This window comes from Eucalyptus grandis, chromosome 3 (assembly GCF_016545825.1).
Source record: "Eucalyptus grandis isolate ANBG69807.140 chromosome 3, ASM1654582v1, whole genome shotgun sequence".
NCBI lineage: Eukaryota > Viridiplantae > Streptophyta > Magnoliopsida > Myrtales > Myrtaceae > Eucalyptus > Eucalyptus grandis.
Window position 1 is genome coordinate 5,665,130 of NC_052614.1, and position 20,138 is coordinate 5,685,267.

Genomic DNA, 20,138 nt, shown 5'->3' on the forward strand with positions numbered 1-20,138 from the left:
CCACTGTATTTTTTCCTCTTTACCAGAGACGCCATAAATGTGTTGCAGAGATAGCCGAGTAATCATTTCCTGCTCAAACTATCCAAACAGTCGACTCTTGCCCTGCAATGGAAGAAGATCATCGCTGGACGCTACAACTCAAGCGAGCTGAACTCACCGAAGCTTCGCCATCGACCATGTTGAAGCGACCAAGACCCGACGTCCTCGAAGAATTGTTTGAATCACAGTCGGAGGAGCGTGATAGCGAAATGCGTCTTCTTCTTCCCTATTTGGACTCGTCGGAGAAAATCAATGTGTCGTTGGAGTCCAGAGTGTCCGGAGCGAATTCTGACCCATATGCTTCGTCCATCTCTATTATAGAAAACAATTATTATGTATTTTTGAGCTTTAGAGGCCTTGATACTCGCAATGGCTTTGTTGATCACCTCTACCATAGACTCAGGGATGTGGGCCTGAGGTTCCATCCAAACTTCGTGTTCAGAGATGATGAAAACCTCCCCTTTGGCGAGGACATTGCTGCAAATCTTATCAGTGCAATCACACACTCTAAGGTTGCAATCCCAGTCATCTCACAAATTTATGCTTTCAGTGAATGTGCCTCCGTGAGCTCATTCACATAATGGAGTGCAAGGAAAGCAGAGGTCAAATAATCTTGCCCGTGTTTTACAAGGTGAAACCCAAGCATGTGCGATGCCTTCGGGGGAGGTTTGGAAAGGCCTTCCAATCCCATGAGCATCAATTCGACGAGGAGGTCAAGCAACAGGGGAGGGAAGCGCTCAAAAAAGCAGCTAGCTCTAGAGTACTAGAATCAAAGAAATTCGCTAATGGGTACTTCGTTTACCTTCTTTTAACTTATCATTGTTTGAAGAAGAATATTTCTATTTGTCATCCTAAAAACCTTGTTTTGTAGAGCCATTAATAAGTTCTCGCGTGTTGGGTTATTTGACAGGCATGAAGCGGAACTAGTAAATGAACTAGTAGAAATTGTAACGCGCGAGCGGCAAAGAGATTTTCAACCACGTCTTCCCATGAACTTGGTTGGCATTGATGATCATGTGGCTAGTTTTATGAAATTGGCAGACACTACTTACCCCAATACTCGAATTATAGGGATTTACGGGATAGGCGGTATTGGTAAGACAACTCTGGCTCTGAGTCATCTATAATAGACTTTTTGATGAATTTAAATGCCGTTGCTTTCTCAAGGATATTAGAGAAACAATAAATCGCAAGGGTATTGAGCATGTGCAATCTCGACTTATCTCAGATATTTTGAAAAAAATGACCATCAAGTACCTAATTCCGATATAGGAATTCGAACAATCCAATCAAGTTGTACACAAAACAAGGTACTTATTCTTCTTGACGATGTGGATAGTCAAGACCACCTCGATAATTTGATTGGAGGTTGTAGTTTCATGTCAGGAAGTAGAATCATCATAACATGTCGAGATAAGGCCCTCTTGAAGTCTAAATATGAGTATGAACTCGAAAAAATGAATTTTGAAGACTCTTTGCATTTGTTTAGAAAATATGCATTTGAAGGGAAATCACCTCCAAAAGAACTCGCACTTCTTTCTATTGAAATTGTTAAAACCACGGGAGGGCTTCCCTTAGCTCTCATGGTTATAGGTTCACTCCTCAAAGGTAAAAAAGGGTCAAAGAGTATGGATAGAAATGCTAAATAAATTGACAAAGGCACCTGATATGACAGTACAACAAAAGTTGAGGATAAGTTACGATGCGTTAGAACCTAAAGAACAACAAATCTTTCTAGACATAGCATGTCTTTTTATTGAACTGACCAAAGATTTGCCATCTACCTGTGGGATGATCTTGAATTTTACCCACTATCTGCATTGGCGAAAATGACTCAACGGTTGTTAATAAATTACGATGATAACAATAAGTTGAGAATGCATGATCAATTAAGAGATCTTGGTAGAGTTATAACCCATCCAGCAGACAAGATGCCTTGGGAATGCAGCCGACTATGGGACAAGGAAGCCATGAAAGTTCTAGGACGCAAGGTAACAATTATGTCACCTGTGGCCTCTCCTATATTCTCTAATGGTAGTCCCTCATATTGTTATTGTTATTATGATTGTTCTTTTTTTTTTTTTTTTTGGTAAAAGTTATTGTGATTGTTCTTTTGTTCTTTTTCTGTAGATCTTTGAATATTCTCAACTTGTTCGAAAATTTATTTATTTAAATATTATTTAAGTAAAATAATATTGTAGAATACTATAAATTTGTAATTGTGCTAATTTAGTCCTAAACCTTTTTTTTTTTTTGTCAAATCAGTCCTAAACCTTTTACACTTATGCCAATTTAGTTCATCTGGCCAAATTTGGCCGGCTAGCAACGGTCATCGGTAAATGTTGACGTGGCATTTTTAAGTTAGTTTTTATTTTTTTGAATTTTTTTTCATCTTCTTCTTCCTTTGGTCGGTCGATGCCTACTAGAGGTGAGGCCCAATGAGGTTAGCCTCACTAGCTAATGGCAAGGCTCACCCTTGCCAAATTTGGAGGTGGTGGCCTCGCTGTATTTAGGCGAGGCTTGCCATTCTAGTGAGCCTTACCTCACATACCAAAGGAAGGAGAAGATGGGAAAACAAAAAAAGAAACAAAGAAATAAAAAAATTCGAAACAATATTAAAAATTCAAAAAATAAAAATAAAAATTACCATGTCAGTATTTGCCGGACGATCGTTGCCGATTAGCCAAATTTAACCGGATTGACTGAACTGGCACAATTGTAAAATGTTTAGGACTTAATTGGCAAAAAAAAGTTTAGGATTGAATTGACACAATTATAATAGGTTTATGACTTTTTTGGTAATTTTCCCTAAATTTAGGCCGATTGTTTGTAATTTTCAACCCAACAACAAAATCTTTACCGTTGATCATTACTTTGTTGTCTTTTGTTCCATCTTCCCAATATATATGAGCAATTTGGTTTTAAAGTACATAGATGTGAGGATAAATAAATGGACTAATAAGTGTTAAATAAGAATAAAGAACTACATGTTAAACTCGAATACCTTGTTTATTCTTTTTTATTTCTTTTTTTACTAAAATGTATCTGCTTAATACATGAATCACATTTAATATACCATTTTCACTCTTGAAATTTTACTTTTGTATGCTATGTGCGATAGTCTCATTCTTCAAGAATGGAATATATCATTCAATCTTTAATTTCCAAGCGTGAATGCGTGCAATTTGCACAGTCGGGAAAGTTCTTCTTATATAGTCATTTTATATGTATGGAATTTTTTTACAATTTGTTGTTTAGGATTTCTTATGCATGTTCCCAACGGAAATGCATGTACATATAAACGATAGAAAGAAAATTAAAGAATTTAATTTTTTTAATAAATCAATTTTTTTGAATAGTCGAGAGATATATAATTATGTTACTTTGGCTTAGTTGATAGCAACACTAGATAATTTGGATGACTCTAAGTAGGAAATTCTTATTTGTCTTGCCAGTTATAGGAGTGATAAATTTTTAAAAACTAAATTAGAATTTTCAATTGCGAACTTAGCTTTTCTTTATTGTCACTCGTGCAAAGTTATAGTTAAATTATCTACTAACATAACACGATGTTGGAAGATTGTTTATGATACATTAAATATAGAGAAAGTGGCATTAGTAAGGTCTTTTTAGTTTTAATTATGAGTTCTGCATGTGTACATGGATCAATCATGTTCATTCATGTGAAAGACGAGAACTCAAGGATTTTGACACATGATGCAACAACATAAGACTTATCTACCCAGCTTTCATATTTATATACTAGTGGTCATGCCCGTGCTATGCACGTATCTAGTTATGGATATTTGAGCACGCAATTCAACACTAATGAATATTGATTGTGCAAAATCAAACAACAGTAAATACGACAAAAGAAACTAAATAACAACTGACATATGATTTTGTACATATTTATGTGAAGTAATTTTAAATGAAAAACTGAAAAGTCAAGATCAAAGTAAGAAATGAAATGATTGGGGGAAGTAAGTGACAGAGTAGTGAAAGGTGAATAGATGAGATTCTGCTCATCTTCAGTGCATCCACCTTTTAGTGTAATCCAATAATAACAATCGCTAACCTTGATTTACTAGCTCATAAATTTTTATATGAAGGCGTGTGCACAAGATGTACTGACAAATTTTTTAAGATCAGGTAGGATTTTATCTTGATTCTCATTGCAAACCGGCATCAAATCAATAGAACAAAGGAAACACATGAAGAAAAGCGAGTCCGTAAGGTTCATTGAGATGACTGAGTGAGCAGTGCGCTCATCTTAGGATTAGTTGTTGAGTTTTTTGAGCTTGAATATCCAAAATTGAAAAGTCAAGTTCAACTTCGCTTCCTCAATTTCTTTAGAAAAATGCTCAACTGACGACTCTGTTAATTTTAACAGAATAACGGAGTAGGGAGAATCACTCATTTTTTGGTGTCCTTTATATTTTAAAAAGAAGAAAGTAAGTGGAGCCCACCCCCATGCTGCCATGAAAATTAGTGATTCCCCTCGCACCGTTACATCAAAATCACGATACCGTCATGTTAGCATTCCTCATTTCTTTAATAAAAAGAGATCTGAGGAAAGAGAGACACCCAAAGGAATTGTGAAGGGTATGTAAGGAAAGGACAATAATTCAAAAAAAAAAAAAAAAAGACTAATGAAATTCCCGGTATAAATGCCCTTTTAAAGTGCTTAACGGATAGAAAATTTTTATAACCTACTTTTTTTTAGGCTTTAGTGCATCAGTAATGTGTATATATATATATTTTTTTTTTGGGCCTTAATGTGTTTATTTTATTTATAACCGATTTCTATAAAAGAGAGTTTTTGCCAATCATTCTTTTACTAGTTGCGTTTTAATTTGAGTGATAGTCCTTCTTTTTTTTTATAATACAAAAGGAGACAAGAGTCGTCTATGGAAAAAAATGTTCACCGAAAGTTTTATTTCTAGGGAAAATGAGTTGTCCCTCTTTATGAATGCATAATGATAGCAAAAATCATATTAGGTACTTTTTCCTTTTTTTCAAAAGTGTAGCAGTTCTCACATATTGCGAAGGGAGTACTAATGCTACGTATGTACAAATTTAATTTCAGAGCATTCAATTAACATATAGACTATATTATATTAATCCTCGTGTTAAAATCATTTTACCGTAGAAAACGCATTTAAAGATCGCTTTTATATAGATAATAATATATGAAAGTCTATAGATGTGCCTAGTTAAATTTGTAGGTTAATTGATAAATAAATTTTCATAACTCTTATTTAATAATTGACAGAAACATTATCATCAATAATATATAAGAGAAATACAAATAAAGCTCGTAATTGGTGAGCTAGAAATATCGACTTACGTATGAAATTACATCCAAATTAATAAGGCAAATTAATGTTGATATATTGTTCTAGAAACATTAGGATAGATTAGATGAGATGATTAAGTTTTTTTTTTCCATTTAATATAAAGCAATGTGTCTATTGAATATTCTGGAAGTGGGAGAGAATGGAGCTATGTAATGATGTCGCTCAACCACGAACTTCTATATATATATAGAGGGGGGAAGGGGGGTTAAGAAGCCACCTAGACTTTTTCTACTTATATGCATCCGTATGTATATATAAATCTATATAGAGAGCGAGAGAGAGAAGAAATTACCTAGGCTTTTTCTACTTTTATGTTTATATATAGGAATTTTACATGAATATGATCAGAATTTGTGGCATACAAGTGAAAACAGACATATTATATAAGGATGTAATTATAGAAAGATCACATATATCTTTTTTCATCTAAGTGTAGAGAAAATGCATTGGCCACAATAACATGCAAATGGCACACACAATAGGTGGTTGGATGGTATGCTATTCCTAGTTTAATGATAATTCATTCATGTCAAGATCGGGGAATGCCTTGTGGTGTTATTTACAATCCTCAATATCTTGTAGGAGACAAATGAATATATTGAGGCGCTACGTCTAGACAAAAATGGCTCAAGTAAGTTCATGGAGGAAGAGAGCTTTAAAAGAATGCCCAACCTGAAGTTCCTTCATTTGAATGGAGTGGATTTTGCTGGAGATTTTAGAAGATCACTTTCTGAATTAAGATGGTTAAAGTGGGAGGGTTGTCCCAACTCTTTCGAGGCAACCAATGTTTATTTGGAGAAATTACTATTACTTGACTTATCATGTGGTAATATTCATGATAATTGGGGAGGATGGAGTTCAATCAAGGTAAAGACGAGAAACACTCACTCTTTTGTTACATTTAATGATAAATCATTCTATTTCCAGCAGCTAATCAGGGAACATGTTTCTTTCTCATAGATGGAGAGGTTGAAAGTTCTCAATCTTTCATGGTGCTCAGAGTTAGAGAGAACACCTAATCTCTCTAGGTTTAAAAGTTTAGAGATGCTAATCCTAGAAAATTGTGAAAATTTGGAGGAAATCGACCCTTCCATTGGAGATGTTAAGGACCTCATTGCCTTGAATTTGAGGTACTGTGCGAGTCTCAAGAAGTTACCCGCACAATTGGGAGAAGTGAAGGGCCTCGTCTCTTTGGACTTGTGGGCATGTGAGAATCTGCAAGAGCTACCTAGGGAAATGGGCACATTGGAAGAGCTTAAGGAACTTAAAGTAGGCTAGACTGCTATAAAGGAAATTCCTCCATGTCACAATTTGAAGAAGCTGGAGATCCTTGATGCCTATGGTTGCAAATCATTGGTTGGACTTCCTGACTCAATTAGTCATATGAAAAATTTGTTGACCCTTGACTTGAGACGCTGCTTCAAGTTATACAAACTTTCGGATAGCGTCGGATCTCTTGCGAAATTGCAATGTCTATCGCTAGGTGGAAAGAGTTATCCATATGGTATTCACGATGGCCGAGTTGATTATTGTCTCTATCATATTCCCAATTCAATTGGGAAGTTGGAATGGTTGATTGAATTGAACTTATCAGATACAGGCATTCGCGAATTATTGCCGAATCCATTGGAGATCTAAAAACTTGAAAATTTTGAATATTGATGGAAGTGAGGATTTGAGTAATTTACCTAGCACTATAAGCAAGTTGGCCAAACTTGAAGAATTACATGCCTCACGCTGTGGAAGTTTGGGAGGAGAAATTTCGATAGATGAGTTGTGCTCATTGAAGATCCTTGAATTATATAAGACTCGCGTTTTCCGGCTTCTCTAACACACTTGATAAGCTCTCTCGTCTTGAAAAACTTGATTTAAAGGGCTGCAAGATGCTTCAATTGCTACCACAAGGCATTAGTAAGTTACCTTCTTTGCTATGCCTTCAATTAACTTATTGTGACAAACTTCAATTGTTGCCAGAGCTTCCCGCATGTTTGATAGTTTTGGGAGTCACATGTCAGCATCACACATTGCCTCAACTTTCTCACCTAATCCTTCTAAAAGAGCTCATTGTTGAGGATTGCCGATTGCTTGAATCTGTGCCAGAGCTTCCCTCAAAAATATTGAAGCTGCATGTCCGCGGGTGTGATAAGTTGAAAGTGTTGCCGAAACTGTCCAGTTTGGAATTCTTGTCGGAATTAATTCTCGAAAGGTGCTGTGAGCTGACAGAAATCAAGGGTTTGGAAGCATTAAAATCCTTAGTAAAACTAAATCTATCCGGCTGCAGGAAGTTGTCAAACCTTGATGGCCTTGAGCATCTCAAATCTTTGAGATACTTGGATATGGGGTGGTTCTCTAAGTCGGATGCTCCACTAGTGAATGATGATCTAGTTCAAGTTCGAGGCCTTCACAAATTGAAAAAATTGGAAGAGCTGTATATAAGGGGCTGTCAGTCCCTTGTAAGACCGGACCTTTTGCAATTAACACATCTGAAGCGATTAATTGCTAGCGAATGCCACAATCTAGTCGAACTTAAGGGGCTCGAGGGATTAATAAACTTGGAAGAATTGGATCTCCATGGGTGCAAATCCATTGAAACATTACCAGACCTCTCGTGCTTGGATAAGCTGAAAAGTTTGTTCATTGGGCATTGTTGGAAGCTTCATAATGTTAAGGGCTTGGAGAAAATCGCATATGTGCAAAGACGGTAAAAGGATTCAACAGCAAGGCCTCGGCAAATTGCCCACTTCTGTTTAATTTCGAAGATTTGATGGAATGATGGGAGTCATTTTCGCATGAAATTGCGGAGACCACAGAGCTCCACGAAACAGGCCGTCTTTTCTTCCGGCTATTGAAAGGGATTCTTGGGCTTTTGTGGCTGCCTATCTCCTGAACACTGTATTACTATTCTTCCCTTCATTTGAACTATATTATTCTCCAAATGTGACCGTTTGTTTCTATGCCTTTATGTAAATTGTATAGCTCTACCTACAGCATAAGTTGAATTATATCACCTTAGCGGCTTAGGTATGAAGCAGTGAATAGATACATGAGCAACGCTAATGTTTTAGAGCACGCAGGGAAAACATTTGTGATTGCGGAGAATTACGTGCATCGCCACGTTGGAAGCTCATGGCAATTGGAACTTCGATGGGGATTGGGATCGACCTTTCACTAGTCACCCAAAGGTAATGATCTTTCGATATGTACAGTATGCCATGACATTTATATGATTGATCTAATTTCATTGATTTGCAACGTTGTATGACAGAGAGCGCCTGAATTGGGGGAGCTGGTCACAATGGGAATAAATGCTGCGAGACCTTACTATGATATGGGCGTTATATCTGGTAACTCGCTCTATCTTGATTTCATGACATTGTCGCATTCTACAATAAGCATTAAGGATAAGACTACGAGAGCTGAGATTGGTTAATTGTTTCAGCTAAAGAGAAGAAACTCAATCACGAGAACTTGATGAAGGTCGAGTACCATAATTTCGAGAAGGACAGCTTCTGCGGTGGGTGTGTTTCTGTCCTTAAGAAAGACGGTGCCACAGTGGACAGGGGTTGGATTGTCTCTTGGATGCATAATGAAGAAATAGTTGTGTCCCAGGTCAGGTTTAAGAGTTTCAATGCAATCATCATGTAGCTTTGCCTACTGGTAACTACGTTCGATATGATATTGAGATTGTGAAATTTGCTGGTTCATGTGATTGATGCGCAGACGTTTGAAGGCGAGCCAGTAGCCAAAATCACTCTGCCTCAAAGGGTACCCTGTAGATTCCTTGGTACCTTCGTCCTGATAACGAATTGATGATGGGGACACCATATCTTATGTACAAATCATAGTAGGAGGCCTTACTTTTCTCATCAGATAATAGGTTTTTTGCCTTTAGCATGTGATTTTTTTATAACTTTCTATGTCCAGTTTGTGGTAGTATTTATTGCTTATAAGTAACTGTATCCTCCCCGGAAAAGTAAGAGTTAAGAGGAACCGCACGGCTCTTTAAGCTACTGTAATAAAAGTTACGCATGTGTTAGCACGGCATCGGATATTTGAGCCATTGAGACTATGTAAGCCTCTATCCACCGACTCTACTACAAGGTCATTGGCTGGAATTTTAACTACTCATCAAGTTCTAGAATTTCTTCACAAAATTCCCTGGCCACTGTGGATTCATTGATCAAACTTACGTGTTGAATTTGACCAAGGGTGGAATGACGATCAAATTCATCTTATCTGGAAAAATCTTCTGATCTTGTGTAATATTCATTCAAGCATTAGAATTTTTACCCTATGCACGGAGGACTCATTCCTTTGAAACTCGAAATGGACCTTTGAAATAGCATGATGTACCATATCATGATCATGCTATATATGATAAAAGCAACGACGTTCTTTTTTATTTGGGACATGGAAATCAAAGATACCATATGTGGAGTTGGTTCTGAATTTGAGATTAAGGATGGAGTGACTGTGTAAATGTAGGCAGAGCTAGATGTTGTAATTGCTTTGTGAGAGTTTTGGTGTCAAGACAACTCTGGAAAGATGGAGATTCCTCACTGGTACATTACACAGAAGATTGAACATCATAACACTAGAAACAGAGGGCGCACTTGCAGAGTTTCAGGATTTGGCATAAACTAAGTCCATATTCAGTGATTTGAAGTTCTTTCGCTCCTGAGATAATGTATTTTGATAGCTAGTACAGTTGCTGACTAGATGTCAAAAAGCTGTTTTTCATCGATTCAAATGTCTTTTCTCGTCGTTCTTATAGTAAAATCAAATTCGTTCGCCCTAATCATGAGATTGTTAGCCTTAGTTAATTAAGTACAGAAGTATAGACTAGTATGTTCATCCGCATTACTTGGCATTCTAAATTTGTACGCGGAACTTTGGTTTTGAACTCCATGGCCACTTCAGGTTCTTGTCTCTACAATTAAAATTGAACTCCATAGTCAGTGTCCATTGCTCTTCCAATTCTACAGGAAAGGAAAACAGAGGCACTTTACAGTTTTCTCTTTACTTTTTCCCATTTGTTGAAACAAACAGCTAGAAGGAAAAAAAAGATTCAAAGAAGAAAGAGATGATCACGAAGTGAATGAAGGGATCCGAGTTGATATATCCGTTGACCATGGGCGGAGATTCAGGGCTTGTGGAGGTATCGCCCGGCAAGCAAAGCAGCTTCAATGACAACAGAGAGGACGTCGATGACATCCTCGACTAGGCATTTGCTTCCTGTAAACGTTCGGCCTCCCAAGTTCTTGAAGTTGGTCATGCAGTTCAGTAAGTTTTGGCTGCACTCCTGGCTCAAATAGTCATCTGCATAACACCCCGCCAGGTCTCAGTGTCACAACTCCATATATCTAAATGGACGACATTACCTGCTCTATGAGTGAAAGAGCAAATTGAACAATCACACAATATGATGTCGTCGCCATCACATCCAAACGCAACATTTGACGAGCCAAAGTATATCTGGAAGTTATTGTCCCGGATCGGCCCATGAGAAAGAGAAAATCTAGACATAGCACTTTTTTTTTATTTTTTATAAAGCAAATGTTGATGTTATTGCCAACGTGAGTGCATCTCCTCCCCACAATCTCCTCCCCCAGACCTCATAACACTGATTAAAGTTGGCTCATGAATGAAGAGATAATTTAATGACATTGTGGAAGAACAGAGCCCTCGCAGGCACATTAATCTTACTCATGTCTCTTTTAGTCCCTTACACCACTTTCTCTATATCCACTCCGTAATATACTTTTTCACAACCGTGAGTCCATGCACGTATAGACAAGTAAAGCTATTGCTCACCATTGAAAATGCTTCCGCATCATCCTCATAAGATTATGTCCATGCAAATGCGCAGGCGAATGACTAGTTATATCAATCGATTGAATGAAGAAAAGTTGAAAATATCGATGTCGAAACTCACTGTTTTTGGCTTGAACGCAGGCGTCGTGCTTCATGCAGCAAGCGTCGAGGCCGTCACAGGGTCTCTCCCCGGGACATCCACTGTACAGAAGCCCACAATACTTGCCATATCTCAGAAATGGAGGCACTGTGTCATTTTCAATAATATTTTCGATTTATGTCAACACTAATTAATCAACCAATGAAAATTAATCGACAATCCTTCATCACACTGCACAAGAAGAATTTTTCTTTTTTCCCACAGAAGCGCATGCATCAGTAGATACCTGAGCAGAACTCGGACTCGCATTTTCTGCTACAGTCTTTTGCCTGCGAAAAGTATCCATTCACGTAAGAACCAATGTGGGTTTCCTTCTCTTTACTTCTCTTTCGATAGCTTCAAATCAGGGTAATTAGAAAGATTCGAACTCACGACGGAAATCGCAGCGTCTGCGGCCTGAACGCCGATATTGAGGGCACGGGCTGGGACGCCAGAAAAGCAGAGGACAAACAGGGGAATAAGAGTTATGACAAGAACTAACTTCGATGGCTGCGGGCTAACCATTGTCATGGCCGGCCTGAGAGAAGCGCTGAAACCGGGGAGCTTCGTTTTTGCTTCGAGGCACTGATTCACAAAGAAGAGAGAGAGAGAGAGAGAGAGAGAGAGAGAGAAGGCGCAGTGAAGAAAGGGAGGGCTGAATTTCTTTTGTCGTGTTTCGGCTCGTGAAGTTCTTTTGGAGCCTTGTTCACACTTGTAAGCCGAGCTGGCTGTATAATATATTTATGTTAGAAACACGGTCACGAGTCTGCTGTCGGTGGTTGCTCCACCGGAAACCTGTTGTTGCCGGTCTTCGGCTCTTTGCTTTCGAGCGATTGGATTTTGAGCTTGAAAAAGCGAGAACAATGAAAATTGGAAATCTAAAGAAAAGAAGAAAAAGAGAGACTGTGGCGACCACGGATCGGAGAGAAGGGAGGGGGCAGAGATGCTGCGCTACCCTTGCCGCCCTCGGTGACGGTGGCTATGCCGCCTTCCCTCTCGCTCTTCATCTCTCTTTTGATGACCTCAATCGCAGAGTGAGTAAAAGAAACAGCCCGAATCAAACCAAACCGATCAATTATAGGTGATTTCTCGCGACACCACTCCGGTTCTCGAGACATCAATATGGTTCTCGGTTCCATGCAATTGAAACCAATGAGTTTCAGTTCAGTTATCAAACGTAGACCCATTCATTCAAATCGAACAGAATTTTTTTTAAATATATTTTTTTATATTTTACAAATGTGAAAAATCTCTAATATTTTTCACAGTTCCTTTCTATAGTCCTTCCCAAATTTCAAACAAAACTCTAATCACTCTTACTCATGCCTCCTCCTCTGCCAATCTCCTCAGCCCCGCCCAATGAATCTATCGCGTTGCCCTGCTCCGACAAGGAATTGTTCGCTTCCGTCGCTAATTGAACACACCGTCGCTACCTTCGTTCCTTCTTCCCCAATTGAACCCCGAAATAAAGAGAGGGAGGCTCAAGAGACGGAGATGAGACCGAGTTTCAGCTTTGGGAGAGATAGAGCTGAGACCAAGAGCAACATGGAAGGGACAGACAGCAAGATCAGAGCGGAGAGAGCATGGGAATGCCATCGTGCCGAAGTGGTGCTCCCAATGCAATCCAGTTTCAAAATTAGATGGTCTGATTCCCGGCCAGAAATTGGAAACCTGTCTCTTTGGTTTAGTTCTCGATTCCTGGGTGGGAGTCGAACTACCAGAATATCTAATCACCCCTATCTCAATCTTGTGACTTAGTTAAGGGCATTTTTCTTTGGACTTAAATAAAAGCAACAAAATTACAAAATATTATTCAATTTCATTCGATTATTAGAAAACTACTTGTAAATTTATATGTCGAGACATTTGCATATTGTGGAAGCTTCATGTATTTTGAATTAAAAAGTTGAAAGATATAATTTGTAAAACTTAATTAAATAATAATAAAAAAAGTAAGAACCATTTCAAATGCTTTCCAATTCCAGGATTCAAATTTAGAGAACGGGAAGCTAGCAAGTTCCCGGTAAAAACATGTAATTACAAAGGCCACGTGTTCCTTAATCATGGGGAGCCCACATAAGCGGGTGTAAAATTTGATTTTGACTAGCATTCCTCGTGTAGATATGTATTTCTCATCTAGGTATGGATATGAATGGAACATGTGGGGTTAGGCGGTCGGTCTCATCCCGTGAACATGACTTTGAACCCACGCAATACCCAAAAACAGAGGTTACAGAGGATATCCGATTCGCTTCCTAGATTCTTCAGCAAACCCATTTTTTTAATGCCTTTGAATTCCCTGTTGGTGACCGACGTGATTTTAGAAATCGGAGATCATTTTTCAAACTTTTAGACTTGGTCCTTTTGAATTAGAGGAAGTTCGATTTCTTCCTCAGTTTGTGGGGACAATCCAGGACCGGCAGGTAGGCAATGAAGAAAGATCAGCTGATTGGCCATGATGAAGGCATTTCAAGCCCTGTTTTGTGAAGGGTTGGAAACTTCGCTCTTTTAGGGAAGAAAGATGATGAGAGGAGAGTAAAAGCTGGCGAGGTGGACTTGTCGAGGTGCGCTAAAACTGGCCTGGACGCCTCATGACTGCAGCATGATCGAGATATAATATTACTATGGTGCAATACCGAGTTGATCTCACGATACAGATGTTCACTGTAGTCTCTTCTATTGGATCGCAGATCGTCATTGTAGCCAATAGCTACCAGCTAATGTGCTCAGTCGAGTTCTTTAATAATGGATTTTAGTTCGAAGGCAGCACCGCGGAAAGCTGATTTATAAGAGATGTTACTGCCTTTTAGTGTGGTTCTGTTCTTGAAGCAGCTATTTTGCATTGTTCACCTTATTCCGACATGTCACAGCTTGAGACTGTGGATGTCTATAAATCTGATTCCCCGATTGGTCGAGGCATTGCAAGCAAAATAGTTAGGTTAGATCAACCATGATTGCAATTTTTTGATGCAAGCCTCGTATAGGCTTTCTCAAACAATAGGATCGGGAGAGTGACTCGTGCACGGGAAACAGGACAAACAGGAATTTTAGCACTGCGCGAGCTCAGGAGAACAGTCGTATCTTTGTTGATACGGATTGGATCGACCTGATTCCAAAGCCAAATGAACAAGGACTTCTGGATCTACAATTTCTCTGTTTTGGGTTTTCTAAAATAAGCACAGTAGGATAGTCGAAATTGGGTTGGAAGTAACGAACAGAACAGGAAAAGATAGAAACTTTGTTGGTTGCTCTTCTAGGCCTCCAAGGAAGTCAGGGGGGCACCGATTCTTCTAGATCGATGACTGTAACTCTTCAAGGATGCAGGTTTCGAAAAGCTCTGACTCTTCAAGGACGGAGTGAAAACTCTTCTAGGTTTTCAAGGATATGAACTCTACAAGGTTCATGATACTTGCTTCAAGCAAAGTTTTTCATTTATCAAAAGTCGTCTGTCTTCTACCAGGAATTGGATGGCTTATATCGTCAAAGAAATAAAGATAGAGCATAGAAACTTGAAAGCATTAAAGAGCCTAGGAACTAGAAACTAGAAAAATAATAAAGAGCTTAGGAACTAGAAACTAGTAAAAGCATAACGTCTTCATGGCTCCCAAGGTGTCTTCTTTCAAACTTCTGGAATAGACTCAAGATATCGTTATGGCTTCTCGGTTTCGTCGAGCTTGAATGCGGGCCAATCTTCTTGGTCGAGAGAGCCGGTCTTCAATGTGGGCTGCATCATTTTTCCGCCTCCTGAAGATTGAGAATCTTCATCGCCTAGGCGTGTTTTAAGCATTTGCATAACATCAACTGATCGTTATCCGACAATCTTCATTCCCAATCATCAGACAATGCCTGCAGCTACTGCTAAGCCCGAAACTACCCAACTTCTCTTGTTGTTACTTAAAGTAGATGTTAACAGCCTTTCGAGTTCAAAGTTAAGATCCATATATTGTGGAACGGGTCAAATGACTCGCTGCAGCAAAAAGAGCTGAGCAATGGATTTATCTGTATCTATCCTGGACCCGGTGTATCATCTCAATGTACACATTTACAAAATTATTTCAATGAACGAAAAATTGCAATGCCAATTTTGGTGAGAACCAATCTGAGAAGTTAGCTAATATGAATCCCAGGAATACCTGCAAGTAAGAAGCCACCATCAAATTAGTCGAGGAAAACAGTGCTCGAAACTCGTAGAGCCGGTGATTTTCTGTCACGTACCTGGACCGAGCCAAGAATGTAAATCAGCGAAAACCGCCGACCGTGTATTAGCATGTCTTCCACCATGGCCACGGGTATCGTGAGGGAGGCTCCTAGCGACGCCACGAGAGGAGTGGTCCAAACAACACCGAGCGCCCTGTTCGTAATTTACAAGTCTTATTAATCAGATTCAAGAAGGTGGAAGTCGTCGTTTCATCAAGGTATAGCCTCTGAACTAACCAGAAGTAATCGGAGAGGAAACTTCCGGCGAAGCCGTTGGCAAGAACAACTCCCCCCACGGCCGCAGACTGAGGAAAGGCAAATTTGGGCTCTATGTCTAAAGCAATGAGAGGCCAAACTGGAAAAACCCAAGCATTAAAAATTAGTTAAGACACCATTGTTTGAGGAACAGAAAAGTACTTGGTTTTATTGCCACCGGTTCTGGTCAAAATTTTGAAAATCATTAAATAAATCAGCACACCATCATGCGAAAAACTTATACTCATGAGGGAGTTGAAATTAGGGGATTGCTCTTACCAAGCCACCAAAGTGCAAGAAGCGAGAATAGTCCGATCCAACCGAATAGCTTTTGCATGTCCACCCTTTCTCCTTCTTCTCCAGCGTACTTCTTAAGAAGCACTGAAATTTTTCATATAAATATCGTTAGCTGCTACATCTCTGTTGAAAATTTTACCCGAAAGAATTAATTTGGAAGACAAAAAGAATGCCGTACCAGCAAATAGTCCATCAGTTGCAGCCGAGAGAATTGCGAAAAGATTTCCTAGAAGAGAGTAGGTTCTGTTGTTGAAGGAACAGATTGAACACAAAAAAACAAAGACTTAATTAATTGCTGGCAAGTAATTTCAGTCAATACGCCTAATAAAGTATGAATTAAGAGGAAAATGAGCGGAACCCAAGAGCAAACTAAATAGGCGGATAATAATAGGGAAGGATTTACACATATTTATTTTGTTATTACATCAGCTTGATTTGAGTTCCAAAAGAACTATCTCACGAGAATGTTGGATCTCTAATAGGAAACGAGCAGAAAGAAAACGAAATTGTGAAGTCAAAATGAATCTGGAAAACAAAGACTACATACGCAGCTGTGTTGGATTGTGATTGATTGGTACTTGAAGTCTTCCCTAGTGTAGTCATGGCAACTCCGGCTATACTGATAAGGACCGAGATTACTTTTTACTACACTTATGGAGTCCTGTCCTAGAAATGCACCAATCAGAAGGGTGAAAAGTCCTGATGTCGAGAACAATATCGTGGTGCTGGCAACGCTCGTTCGTGCGAGTGCAGCATTCATGAAATACTGCAAACAATAATAACACGCTTCAATACTAGGCTTTATCTAAAGAAAGTGCAATTTCCTCTTGGTATTCAACATAATTACTAATTAAGGCTCTCTTGGTCTTTAGATGATGCAGGTCATAAAAACGATCATAGTAAGAACAGACATTGTAATCAACTGATTCTAGCAGAGGATAATAGAGAGTGCCAACTTTATGCAAAATTATATTGAGAAAAGACATGATTTTATAATAGTAAATCAGTACTTCTCTTGCAAGCCCCATAATGATACTTATACCAACTTGAGAAGCTGTGAAAATCACATGCTTTGTATCAGAAAATAAATGATCAGTCACTTAAAAGTAAATTCCCAGTAAAGAACGTAATCGATAAAAACAAAATGGTCTCTTACCTCAGACGCAAACCAAATAGGCGCAAGGATGCAGGCGACTTTGAGGATTTGCTTGCCGTTCAACTTCTCCTCTTGCTCCACAATGACATCATCTTTTTCTTCTAGAACAAAGGCCTTTCCCTCTTCAAGTAAATGAAGTTCTTTGCCTGTAGAATCTCCCACCGTCAACTTTTCTCGATTTTCCATTTCAATATTACTCTGCTTGCCATTACTTTTGCCTGGAGAATCTGGACCTGCAGAGATTGCATCGACTGTCTCTGCACTGTCGCCACTTTCGCTGGTGCGGGATCTTAGGGACTTCAGTAACCAGTCCTTGAAGAATGCTATGGGAAGATAGAATGCCAAGAGCGAAATTCCGAGATAGGTCACTGCGAATGGCTGATTATAGTCCTCGAAAACACCCTGTAGCAAATTTATATGTTATGCTGGTAAGAGTTACTGCGATGGAGGAACTGATGTTCTTTGTATTCAAAAAATTTTCTCCATAGGGAAAGAAAATTAAATTACTGCCTAATAGGATCAGCAATTGAAGCAAGATAGCATAGGGATGCACGGTTCACCGATTAAACAATGTAAATAATTAGGATCGCCAAATAAAACTCTGAAAACGACATCAAGGTGCGTCACTTATTTAGGCTCTGATCAATAACTCACTTATTAAATGGAAAGCACATGATGACACCTGCGCGAGTATAACGAACCTCGCATGCTGAGTTGGCTCTATTTAGATGTATATTCTCATATTAAGGGATGCTTAGCAACGTTAATTAGCTTATTATAAAATGATTGAGCATCATGAGGTGTATTTACTCCCATGTGGAAAGATAAGGACACGGAAGATTATCTGATCAGCTTTCGTCTTTCCCAGAACTTCTAAACCATTGGGTAAGCTCCAGGATTTACACATTTGCAAGATCAAGATGCATTTTGATTCTCGACCAGATTATCATATCTCACCACTTCATCATAATGATTGAGCATGGCTTGCTGATTTTTTTATTCTTAGTGCTGCTTCTGTGTAATCCCACTCAACCCACAGATTCACATCCTTTGATTGGAGGATTATGTGTGAGACAAAAACATAATCAAAAAGTTCAGCCGCACCCAGAAAAAGAAAGCTCCCCATAACTCAAGAAAGATTGAAGCCATATCTTCTACTTCCTCCTCTTCTTCTTCTTCTTCTTTTTCATTTAGAAGAAAATATAAAAGGCATGCAATAATGAATTTCGCACAAACACAGAGAGAGACTAACCTGAGTGACTTCTGCAGAAGTGACCCACATGATCACAACGGTGATTATGAGAATCAACCCACCTTTGTATCTCCAACTCATTTTGCCAATTTTCACAGAAATGAGCTCACAAGCAAAGAAGAACAAAGAAGACAGAACCTTGCCCAAGAAAACGAAACGTTTAAGAGCAGAGACTGAGACAGAGACTGAGACAGAGAGTGAAGTGCTGGTTCGTCTTGATGTGGTGACGGTGAAGTGCTGGTGTGTGTTGATGTGGTGACGGTGGAGGGGGGAGAGATATCGCTGAGGTTGCATGGGATGGGTACTTATAGAAGAGAAGATTAGATCCCATGCATGAACCACCGAATTAGAAATAAGCAAATATTATTATTATCGTTGGTACTATAGAACACCTTGGAGATGAATTAGATAGTTTCAGTTGTCTACTTCCACCGACTGAGTCAACCGCGTTCTCTCCCCTTCCTCCGAGTTGCCACAACGTGTCTACGCTCGGCCCCACACCGGGGTCCCAACTCTAACTCTACCTGTCTCCTGTCTTGCTGTGGGACGAAGTAATTTGACCCGATTGAATAAAATGACTGAGACTTTGTGGGTTAATTTTACAGCTTTAATTAATTGCGGGGGCTGCTATTCGTTTCCTTCTTTCCATACCCTCTTGAGGTCGGGGTATGACTAGGTGCTTAGTAAAAGAATGTCAGCATAAGCTTGAACGTTTTGATTTTTCAACTAGTGAAAATAATTATCAAAGCTCGGAACGCACATGGTTTTTTGATCTTTAAAGATATTAGTTATGTATACGTGCCCTCCACGATGTAAAGTACTGCTTATCCAGCTTGACATTGCCAATTTTTCTAATACAAAAGATGACAAGTTGCAAAATGAGCACGTTTAACTTAATCAAGTAATTAGTTGTTGTAATTCTCCGTTTGTTCTTTAGATTTGTCCAAAAACCCCTGTTCTTCTACTTGGTAATTACGATTTTACCCAATGTCATTTTATTGAAAGCTCATAAAAAAAAAAAAAAGTTACCTTAAAGCATTGCTACCGTGGAATGGTGGATACAAAAACCGCCAAGCTTTCCAAAGGAATGACATCCTTCCTGACGATCGGTCCATGGTTTTGCATCAAATATAAAACTGCCAAGGCTATTTCTTTCTTTCGTTTGGCTCACTAGAGGTGTAAACGAATGGACAAATTTCAGTTCATTTTTGCTTTGACTTCTCGGGAATCCTTCCAGGAAAGCTTCCCTAAATGAAAACTCACTTTCATATTTCTAGCGAGATCTAGGTCTTTATCATTTGGTGGAGCAGTGCATCTGTATCATATCCTTAAAAAAAGGACAAAGTTTCCAAAAAGCACACATTTCTTATGCAACAACTCAACTCATTTCACGTAAGTCAAATTTTAAATCGAGTACTTAATATAATTACAAGATGATGACCATTTGATAGGGCCCCTCTCACTTGATGTAATATTTTGGAATGGTAGAAACCCCTTCATATTTAAAAGCTAATGTCCTCGTAAATTTTAACCCTCGTCCGTCAAAGATATATTTCTTGTCTCTCCACCTTGTCTGAACTATTTTTCCATGATGATCCCTCCTCACCTTCGTTGAATCAGATATGAGCT

At 38.9% G+C, this 20,138-nt stretch overlaps 2 protein-coding genes and 1 long non-coding RNA gene across 3 annotated transcripts; 1 reads left to right on the forward strand and 2 right to left on the reverse strand.

Moving 5' to 3' along the window:
- Positions 1 to 955: 955 nt before the first annotated feature.
- On the forward strand, positions 956 to 9,553 carry LOC104429950. Its single transcript, XR_005549184.1, has 7 exons — positions 956 to 2,030; positions 5,982 to 6,266; positions 6,360 to 8,291; positions 8,474 to 8,581; positions 8,665 to 8,743; positions 8,839 to 9,008; positions 9,120 to 9,553. It is a non-coding gene; the product is annotated as an uncharacterized LOC104429950 (long non-coding RNA).
- Positions 9,554 to 10,332: 779 nt separating this feature from the next.
- LOC104429951 (phospholipase A2-alpha) lies at positions 10,333 to 12,039 on the reverse strand. The gene is made up of 4 exons (XM_010042743.3): positions 11,746 to 12,039; positions 11,600 to 11,642; positions 11,335 to 11,460; positions 10,333 to 10,718 (listed from the first exon to the last, which is right to left on the reverse strand). Exons 1-4 carry the CDS (start codon positions 11,881 to 11,883, stop codon positions 10,543 to 10,545), a joined length of 483 nt encoding a protein of 160 aa, XP_010041045.2. The 5' UTR covers positions 11,884 to 12,039; the 3' UTR covers positions 10,333 to 10,542.
- A 3,346-nt stretch (positions 12,040 to 15,385) lies between these two features.
- Positions 15,386 to 18,787, reverse strand: LOC104429952 (uncharacterized transporter C405.03c-like). Its single transcript, XM_039308803.1, is given in 9 exon segments — positions 15,386 to 15,485; positions 15,568 to 15,703; positions 15,787 to 15,904; positions 16,084 to 16,185; positions 16,280 to 16,344; positions 16,649 to 16,743; positions 16,745 to 16,867; positions 17,258 to 17,659; positions 18,510 to 18,787. Coding segments are annotated over 9 exon segments (1,200 nt in total). The 5' UTR covers positions 18,591 to 18,787; the 3' UTR covers positions 15,386 to 15,407.
- Positions 18,788 to 20,138: the final 1,351 nt, after the last annotated feature.